The 11214-nt window shown below is 39.6% G+C and overlaps 1 protein-coding gene across 1 annotated transcript in view; it reads left to right on the top strand.

The window, feature by feature from the left end:
• The window catches only part of ube2z (ubiquitin-conjugating enzyme E2Z), a 43976-nt gene extending 36022 nt beyond the window's left edge, over positions 1–7954 (top strand). The window contains exons 4-7 of the mRNA XM_061905962.1: positions 1670–1781; positions 3385–3497; positions 3580–3670; positions 6070–7954. Coding sequence (XP_061761946.1) covers positions 1670–1781; positions 3385–3497; positions 3580–3670; positions 6070–6243 — 490 coding nt within the window. The 3' untranslated portion in view covers positions 6244–7954. The remainder of the gene's footprint in view (positions 1–1669; positions 1782–3384; positions 3498–3579; positions 3671–6069) is intronic.
• Positions 7955–11214: the final 3260 nt, after the last annotated feature.

An 11214-nucleotide genomic window follows, 5' to 3' on the forward strand; every position in this document is an offset into this window, starting at 1 on the left:
TAGCACCTAACTATGTGTGAACACCCACAGGTAGCGCCTAACTATGTGTAAACACTCACAGGCAGCACCGTAGCACCTAACTGTGTGAACACCCACAGGTAGCACCTAACTATGTGTGAACACCCTCAGGTAGCACCAAACCATGTGTGAACACCCACAGGTAGCACCTAACCATGTGTGAACTCCCACAGGTAGCACCGTAGCACCTAACTGTGTGTGAACACCCACAGGTAGCACCATAGCACCTAACAATGTGTGAACACCCACAGGTAGCACCTAACTATGTGTTAACACCCACAGGTAGCACTGTAGCACATAACTATGTGTGAACACCCCTAGGTAGCACCAAGCCTTGTGTGAACACCCACAGGTAGCACTGTCGCACCTAACCATGTGTTAACACCCTTAGGTAGCACCAAGCCTTGTGTGAACACCCACAGGTAGCACTGTCGCACCTAACCATGTGTGAACACCCGCAGGTAGCACCTAACCATGTGTGAACTCCAACAGGTAGCACCTAACCATGTGTGAACACCCACAGGTAGCACCTAATCATGTGTGAACACCCAAAGGTAGCACCTAACCATGTGTGAACACACACAGGTAGCGCCGTAGCACCTAACATTGTGTGAACACCCGCAGGTAGCACCTAACCATGTGTGAACACCCACAGGTACACTGTAGCACCTAACTATGTGTGAACACCCTTAGGTAGCACCAAGCCTTGTGTGAACACCCACAGGTAGCACTGTCGCACCTAAACATGTGTGAACACCCGCAGGTAGCACCTAACCATGTATGAACACCCACAGGTAGCACTGTAGCACCTAACTATGTGTGAACACTCTTAGGTAGCACCAAGCCTTGTGTGAACACCCACAGGTAGCACTGTCACACCTAACCATGTGTGAACACCCGCAGGTAGCACCTAACCATGTGTGAACTCCAACAGGTAGCGCCGTAGCACCTAACTATGTGTAAACACCCACAGGTAGCACCGTAGCACCTAACTATGTGTAAACACCCACAGGTAGCACCGTAGCTCCTAACTATGTGTGAACACCCACAGGTAGCACCTAACCATGAGTGAACACCCACAGGTAGCGCCGTAGCACCTAAAATTGTGTGAACACCCACAGGTAGCACTGTTGCACCTAACCATGTGTGAACACCCGCATGTAGCACCTAATCATGTGTGAACACCCAAAGGTAGCACCTAACCATGTGTGAACACCCACAGGTAGCGCCGTAGCACCTAACATTGTGTGAACACCCGCAGGTAGCACCTAACCATGTGTGAACACCCACAAGTAGCACCGTAGCACCTAACATTGTGTGAACACCCACAGGTAGCACCTAACCATGTGTGAACACCCACAGGTAGCACCGTAGCACCTAACATTGTGTGAACACCCACAGGTAGCACCTAACCATGTGTGAACACCCACAGGTATCACCGTAGCACCTATCATTGTGTGAACACTCACAGGTAGCACCAGAACACCTAACCATGTATGAACACCCACAGGTTGCACCTAACTGTGTAAGTAGCACCCATAGGTAGCACTGTAGCACCTAACTGTGTGCGTAGCACCAAAGATGTTTTGTACGTTAAAGACTTAGTCTGTCCTCTAGAACGTGCTTGTGATCTTTGTCCTTGATTGCGCAGAACCTGGACAGGACCAGCATGGAGTCCGGCTCAGAGTATTTCCTCAGTCCTCATTTCCATCCAGTCTCTGATGACGGAGAAACCGTACCACAATGAACCGGGCTTTGAGCAGGTACACGTGTGTTTATTAGTGCTCCAGCAGGTGTGCTAACTGTTAGCATGCTAATGACCTCACATTAGCATGCTAACAGTTTTGCTCAATCATGGTTATTGATACTTGCCGCCATCTTAGTACTATGCTAACTCATCCTTTGTTAGCATACTACCGTCCGCATACTAACATTTTATGCTAGCATTTTAGCTATTTTTTTATGTTTGTACCTAATTAGATGTTGATACTTGGCACCATCTTAGAAGTATGTTAACATCTCCTATGTTGGCACGTTTGATGCTAGCATTTAGGTTATTTTGTTGGTGTTTGATGCTAGCCTTTAGATATTTTTTTGTTTATACTTAAAAATCACATTGTTTGATAGTGGCACAATCTTAGAAGAATGCTACCTCAACATAACATTACCATGCTAACATTGTATGTTAGCCTTTTCATTTGATTTTTATTCAGACATTTTGACAGATAAAGAGAAGACATGTTTTATATACATATAGTCTGAAATGGAAGAAGCAGAAGCTAAAGCATATTATAATTAGTTTATGATTAGCTGTGAGATAATTGTGAATGTTTACGCCTAAAAATCATACAATTTTGGTACTTAGCACCATCTTAGAAGTATGTTTACTTTCATGTTAGCATGCTACGTTTGTATGCAAATGTTACCATGTTATGATTTAATAGCATTTAGCAAATTTTTTTGTTTAAATGTAAAAAGTTTTTTTGATATTCGACACCATCTTGGAAGTATGCTACCTCATCCTAAATTAGCATGCTAACTTTGTAGAGCTAATTTAGAATGTTTACTTATAAAAAATCATGAATTTTGGTACTTGCCATCATCTTAGAAGTATCTTAAACTTCTATGTTAGCATGCTAACATTTATATGCGAATGTTAGCATGTTACCATTCTAGCTCATTCTAAGCTAGAATGCTAACTTTGCCAAGCTAATTTTGAATGTTTACATCTAAAAAAACAATCCTCATTTTGGTACTTTGCACCATTTTAGAAATATATTTATTTTCATGTTAGCATGCTAACGTTGTAGGCAGCATTTAGCTATGTTTTGTTTGAATCTAAAAATGAAATTCTTTGATACTTGACGCCATCTTGGAAGTATGCTACCTCATCATAAGTTAGTATGCTAACTTTGCCAAACTAATTTTTAATATTCACACCTGAAAAGAATGGCTATTGGTACTTGCCACCATCTTAGAATTGTCTTAGCTTCTATGTTAGCATGCTAACGTTAGCATGTTAAAGTTTTATGCTAGCATTGATCTTTTTTTGGTTTTAAATCTTAAAATCCATTTTTTTAATACTTGACGCCATCTTCTAAGTATGCAATCTCATCCTTTGTTAACATGCTAACTTTGACAAGCTAATTTTGAATGTTTACATCTAAAAAAAAATGGATTTTGGTACTTGGCACCATCTTTGAAGTATATTGACTTCATGTTAATGTTTTATGTTAGCATTTTTGCTCATTTCCTTTGTGTAAATCTACAAATTGTCTTTTGAAACCTGGCATAATCTTGCAAAAATGCTAATTAGATCCCACTTGGTTCCATGCTATCTGGTTAGCTTTAACGTGTTTGTGTCAGGAGCGCCACCCAGGGGACAGTAAGAACTACAACGAGTGTATCCGCCATGAGACCATGAGGGTGGCTGTGTGTGACATGCTGGAAGGCAAGGTTCCTTGTCCTGAAGCTCTCTGGTAGGACTTTTCATCATCATTATCATCATCATCATCATCATCACCTCCTCCTGCTTCCTCCTTCACCGAGTCTGTGTTTCAGGAGTGTGATGGAGAAGTCCTTCTTGGAATATTACGACTTCTACGAGGGTGTGTGCAGGGAGAGGCTGCATCTACAAGGACAGAACATGAAGGTCATCAAAGTTCTCCTTCAGTCACATGACCCACTGACTTTCTGCCCTTTTCCCTCCATCTCCTCTTTATTCATGACCAAAGTACTCCCAATGATAGCCATACTTCCACTCAAATGTAAACATCTGGCCAGCAACTCACACAAAAACACATCTGATATTTTTTTGTAGCATTCTCTTCTTTACACACTTAGCAATTAGCATGTAGCATTAGCATGTAACGTTCTTTTCTTCACACACATCTAGCATTAGCATGTAGCATTCTCTTACATATTTAGCTATTAGCATGTAGCATTCTTTTCTTCACGCTATTAGCATGTAGCAATCTCTTCTTTACACACTTCGCTATTAAAATGTAGCATTCTCTTCTTCACAAACTTAACTATTAGCATGTAGCATTATTTTCTTCACACTAGAGGTGTGGCAAAAAAATCGATTCGAATACGAATCGCGATTCTCACCTTCTGCGATTCAGAATCGATTCTCTTTTTTTTTTTTAATTGATTAAAAATATATATATATTCATCTATTTATTTTTAATCAATCCAACAAACCACTACACAGCAATACCATAACAATGCAATCCAATTCCAAAACCAGACCTGACCCAGCAACACTCAGAACTGCAATAAACAGAGCAATGGAGAGGAGACACAAACACGACACAGAACAAACCAAAAGTAGTGAAACAAAAATGAATATTATCAACAACAGTATCAATATTAGTTATAATTTCAGCATAGCAGTGATTAAAAATCCCTCATTGACATTATCATTAGACGTTTATAAAAAAAGAACAATAGTGTCACAGTTGCTTACACTTGCATCGCATCTCATAAGCTTGACAACACTCTGTGTCCAATATTTTCACAAAAATAAAATAATTCATATTTTTGTTTCTTTTAATAGTTAAAACAAATTTAAATTATTGCAATCATTTGATAAAACATTGTCCTTAATAATTATAAAAGTTTTTTGTTTTTTTTAATCTACTCTGCTAGCATGTCAGCAGACTGGGGTAGTCCTAATTATTGAATGAATATGGAATTGTTTTGAATCGGAAAAATATCGTTTTTGAATCGAGAATCGCGTTGAATAGAAAAAATCGATATATTATCGAATCGCGACCCCAAGAATCGATATTGAATCCAATCGTGGGACACCCAAAGATTTGTAGCCCTACTTCCCACACTTAGCTATTAGCATTTAGCATTCTCTTCCTTACATATTTAGCTATTAGCATTTAGCATTCTCTTCCTTACATATTTAGCTATTAGCATGTAGCATTCTCTTCACACATTTAGCTATTAGCATGTAGCATTCTGTTCACACACTTAGCTATTAGCATGTAGCATTCTCTTTACACACTTAACTATTAGCATGTAGCATTCTCTTCTTCACATACTTAGCTATTAGCATTTAGCAATCTCTTCTTCACACACTTAGCTATTAGCATGTAGCACTCTCTTCTTCACACACTTAGCTATTAGAATGTAGCAATCTCTTCTTCACACACTTAGCTATTAGCATGTAGCATTCTTTTCTTCACACGTTTACCTAGTAGCATGTAGCATTATCTTCACACTCTTAGCTATTAGCATGTAGCATTCTATTCTTCACACATTTAGCTATTAGAATGTAGCATTCTCTTCTTCACACACTTAGCTATTAGCATGTAGCATTCTCTTCTTCACACACTTGGCTATTAGCATGTAGCATTCTCTTCTTCACACACTTGGCTATTAGCATGTAGCATTCTTTTCTTCAGACATTTGGCTATTAGCATGTAGCGTTCTTTTCTTCACTCACTTAGCTATTAGCATGTAGCATTCTTTTCTTCACACACTTAGCTATTAGCATGTAGCATAATCTTCCTTACATATTTAGCTATTAGCATGTAGCATTATTTCCCTTACATATTTCAGGGTTTCCCACACATCCACTTATTTGTGGCGGCCCGCCACGAAAGAATAATGGCCGCCAGAAATAAAAAATAAAAAAAATGTTTAGTTTTTTTTTGTTTTGTTTTTTTCCGGCTTTTGATTTGCTCGACCGCTCATAAAAGCAATGGGACTCTGTCTGTGAATGGAGCTTGTAGTTAAATATTATATGAATATGTAAATATTATATAAATATGTATATAAATATGTACATAAAGTGTTGTAATTCCAACTCCGCATTTTTCTTGGTCATCTGCCTCTCCACCCCTCTCCCCCGCCGCCCGACCACACCACCACAAATAGATGCCTGTACTGTGGGAAACACTGCATTTAGCTATTAGCATGTAGCATTCTTTTCACACACTTAGCTATTAGCACATAGCATTCTCTTCACACACTTAGCTATTAGCATGTAGCCTGATGTTTCTGGAACTGAATCCAAGATGTCTTCCAATGTTCCAGGACCCGTTCGGAGAGAAGCGAGGTCGTTTCGACTATCAGCGCCTCCTGGCCCGCCTGGGCGTTGTCCACCGGCGAATACGGGAGAAATGCGTGATGAGCGACGACAACGACTCGGACTCGGACACCAGGTCTTCGGAGACGGACCCAGACAGTCAGGGTAGCTCTCAACCCTGATGGATGGCAGCCAATCAATACGTTATTGATTGATGGAGGCGCTGGTTGTCCGCAGAGCAGACAAGAACTTAAGAAGGACATGTGGACTTGGACTAGCAGACGCATGGAGGATCAATGGATCAATACAGTAGCACTCCCAGTTTTTCATGCTAATACCAGAATCAATCAATCTATATGAACAGCTGATTGACTAAGTTGATCATTCTTATGAGAGTCTCAACGATCAATAAGCGGTTCCAGTCTGACTAATCAATATGATCAATATTACACAAAGTGATCAACTTTTTTGACACTTCATCAAAACAAGTACGACATTAAAAGTTGTCCTTGGCCCAAATGTAATCAATCAATCAAATAGATAAATAAATAGGACATGTCAGATCAATAATGGTAAGACCAAGTATCAATATCAATCTTTTCCCTCATAAGCAATAATGAACTTAGTCTTGTGCAGGTTTACAGTCTTTGTTCTTTTTCATGGCATTGTTTTGTGGAGGTCTACAGTCTTGACAGTCTTTGGTTTTTCTCAAGGCATAGTCTTGTGCAGATCTACATTCTTTGTCATGGTGTAGTCATGTGCAGGTCTACAGTCTTGACAGTCTTTGGTCTATCTCATGGCGTAATCTTGTGCAGGTCTACAGTCTGACAGTCTTTCTCATGGCGTAGTCTTGTGCAGGTCTACAGTCTGACAGTCTTTCTCATGGTGTAGTCTTGTGCAGGTCTAAAGTCTCTCACAGCGTAGTCTTGTGTAGGTCTACAGTCCGACACTCTTTCTCATGGCGTAGTCTTGTGCAGGTCTACAGTCTGACAGTCTTTGGCACGGCGTAGTCTTGTGCAGGTCTACAGTCTGACCGTCTTTCTCATGGCGTAGTCTTGTGCAAGTCTACAGTCTGGTATTTTTCGTGTTGTAGTCTTGTGCAGGTCTACAGTCTTACGTTTTTTCTCATGGCGTAGTCTTGTGCAGGTCTACAGTCTTTGGTCTCTGTCATAGTGTAGTCTTGTGCAGGTCTGCAGTCTTTCTCATGGCGTAGTCTTGTGCAGCTCTACAGTCTTTCTCAAGGCGTAGTCTTGTGCAGGTCTACAGTCAGTCTTTCTCACGCGTAGTCTTTCGCAGGTCTACAGTCTCGATAGTCTTAGTCATGGCATAGTCTTGTGCAAGTCTACCATCTGACAGTCTGTCATGGCGTAGTCTTGTACAGGTCTACAGTCTTTCTCAAGGCGTAGTCTTTTGCAGGTCTACAGTCTTTCTCATGGCGTAGTCTTGTGCAGGTCTACAGTCTCTCCTGGTGGTCAAGCATTGTTCTTGTTTTGAAATGACTGTCTTCCTGGTATTTAGCAGACATGAAGAGTTGGGAGTGATACTGTTTTCTCCTCATAAGTAGCAAAGATGGCGGCAGGCATTCTGGACTTCTGGTCTTCTTTAAAGGGATCTTCATGCTGCTTGGACCGTCCATCAGCTTCTCAATGATCATTTAGTCTGGTCAATAAGTCCAGTTGTGGAGACAAACGTCTTCTCATGCAAACCAGTTCAAGAAAAAGATTTGAAATTGACAAAAATATTTTCAATCAAAAACATTTTGGTTTCAAATCTGTTTCAGTGGTGAGTGTTTGATTGTTTATGACTTAATGAAATGTTTGATTACATTTTGATGGGGGCGGGACTTAAAAATGCAGACATAATATTCAACAATAAAAATTATCTTAGACTACACCCACAAGCCTGAAATTGTGTTATAACAATGATTGAAATTATCTTACAACACGCCCACATGGCTCAAGTGTCATAATGATAGAAACGATATTAGGCCACGCCCACAAGGCTGAAGTTGTCATAATGATAAACTATATTGACCACGCCCACAAGGCTGAAGTTGTCATAACAATGATAAAAAATTATCTTAGACCATGCCCACAAGGCTGAAGCTGCATCATAACAATGATAAAAACTATATTAGACTTCGCCCGCAAGGCTGAAGTTGTGTCATAATATAAACTAAGACCACGCCCACAAGGCTAAAGTTGTCATAACATTGATAGAAACTATATTAGACCACGCCCCCAAGGAGGAAGTTGTGTCATAATAATGATAGACATTATCTTAGACCACGCTTACAAGGCTGGAGTTATGATAAATTATCCTAGGCCATGCCCACAAGGCTGAAGTTGCATCATAACAATGATAGAAACTATATTAGACCACGCCCACAAGAATGAAGTTGTCATAACAATGATAGAATATATTAGACCACTCCCCCAAGGATGAAGTTGTGTCATAATAATGATAGACATTATCTTAGACCACGCTTACAAGGCTGGAGTTGTCATAACAATAATAAATTATCATAGGCCACGCCCACAAGGCTGAAGTTACATCATAACAATGATAGAAACTATATTAGACCACGCCCACAAGGCTGAAGTTGCATCATAACAATAATGATAGACATTATCTTAGACCATGCCCACAAGACTGAAGTTGCATCATAATAATGATAGACATTATCTTAGACAACGCCCACAAAACTGAAGTTGCATTATAATAATAGACATTATCTTAGACCACGCCCACAAGACTGAAGTTGCGTCATAATGATAGACATTACCTTAGCCCACGCCCACAAGACTGAAGTTGCATCATAATGATACTTTATCTTAGACCACGCCCACAAGACTGAAGTTGCATCATAATAATGATAGACTTTATCTTAGACCACGCCCACAAGGCTGAAGTTGTCACAACAATGATAGAAACTATATTAGACCACGCCTACAAGGCTGAAGTTGCATCATAACAATAATGATAGACATTATCTTAGCAGACTCAACACCTTTTTCACCGTCACATCTCTACTTAACAAGCTGTCCCACCGCTGGTCACGTTGGTGTAGAACACAAAGCCTACTACAGAAAGCTATAGCACTTGCAAGCATACTTTCTAAAGATAATTTTATTAGACCGCTTAAGCGCTTTTCTTACCACTGCTGATAATCAGTTGGGTTTTAAAACTAAGCTTGGTACTGACCTTTGTATCTATGCATTGAAAGAAGTGATTGACATGTATAAAGGTAAGAAGTCCCCAGTTTTAGTTGGCTATATTGACGCGTCGAAAGCCTTTGATAGAGTCAACCATCAGAAACTGTTTTTAAAACTGAAAGAGATGGGCGTGGCTGATAGTATCATCAGAATTCTGTCATATTGGTATGCTAATCAGAGCATGCAGATCAGATGAAGCGATAAATGCTCAGCAACATTTAAGGTTGGGAAACGCCAGGGGGGAATCCTCTCCCCTGCCCTCTTCAATCTGTATATGAATGACCTATCTGTCATGCTCAATACCTGTAGAACAGGATGTGTACTTGGTAATACTGTAGTTAATCATCTGATGTATGCGGATGATTTAGCCATCCGGTCTCCTAGCAGTGCTGGCTTTCAACAACTGCCGAATACATGTGCAGATTATGGTTTAAAATATGATGTGAAATATAATGCAAAGAAGAGTGCCATCATGATATGTAAAATTACAGAAGACAAGGATCTCTCTTTTCCTTCATTCTATCTGTCAGGACAGGTGCTGAGTGTGTGTCATAAAACTAAGTATCTGGGGCACATCATTACTGATCTATTGGGTGATGATGATGACCTATACAGACAGCGGCGTATGCTATATGCCCAAGCCAACATGCTGAGAAAGAAATGTTATTATTGTACAAATGATGTAAAGATCAACTTATTCAGAGCCTATTGCACTCCTTTGTATACTACCCCCCTGTGGGTAAAGTATAAGCAGAAAAGCTTTCAGAAGCTGCAGGTTGCTTATAATGATTGTATGAGGCTTCTCCTGGGAATTCCAAGAAGCGCCAGTGCAAGCCAGATGTTTGTTAGTGTTGGGGTGCCCACTTTCTCAGCATTGCTACGCAACCTTATGTATAATTTTATGTGTAGGCCATCTGAGTCTGAAAATGACAATCACTGTGTTAACGAACCCTGGCTGCAGTTCTGTTAGATACTCATCTGGACTGGCACACGTGTTTGTATGTTACAAACTGACATTTGGGCTTTATGTTTCTTTTTATTGTTTAGTTTTTTAATGTTTTAGTGTTTTGTTTGGTTTTGTTTGGTTTTAATGTTTTGTGTTGTGTTTTTTATTAGTTTAATGGATCTTAAGGTCTGCAATAAAGATTGATGATGATAAGGCCACCTGCGGCCTTTTGAGCTTTTCAATATGGCCCACGGGACATTCCCAAATAATTTTTTTAGATCTTTAAGATGGAAAGTGTAGCTGCCATTATGATGTGCAGTCATGTTTTCTAACGACCGTAAGTCTTAAACTATACAAAGCATTTCAATGGTTGGAATCTGCACTTATGGATGATATACCAGTTACCATGGTAACCTACAAACCCAGTTTCCATATGAGTTGGGAAATTCTCTTAGATGTAAATATAAACAGAATACAATAATTTGCAAATCATTTTCGACCCATATTCAGTTGAATATGCTACAAAGACAACATATTTGATGTTCCAACTCATTAACTTTTTTTTTTTGCTAATAATCATTAACTTTAGAATTTCATGCCAGCAACACATGACAGAGAAGTTGGGAAAGGTGGCAATAAATACTGATGAAGTTGAGGAATGCTCATCAAACACTTATTTGGAACATCCCACAGGTGTGCAGGCAAATTGGGAACAGATGGGTGCCATGATTGGATATGAACTTAGACTTAGACTTAGAAACTTAGACTTAGGCTTCCTTTTTATTGTCATTCAAATTTGAACTTTACAGTACAAATAAGAACAAAATTTCGTTGCATTAGCTCCTGGTAGTGCAGGATAATAAAAAAAGCAATAAGGTGCAGATATAAATAAATAGATTACTGTACAGATAAATACATTACACTTTTTCACATGCGTCCATGTTTATGGATGTATGTTATATTGTCTTTTTTATTCCAGTGAGTTAATCCAT

The sequence above is a fragment of the Nerophis ophidion genome, linkage group LG07 (assembly GCF_033978795.1).
Source record: "Nerophis ophidion isolate RoL-2023_Sa linkage group LG07, RoL_Noph_v1.0, whole genome shotgun sequence".
Lineage (NCBI taxonomy): Eukaryota > Metazoa > Chordata > Actinopteri > Syngnathiformes > Syngnathidae > Nerophis > Nerophis ophidion.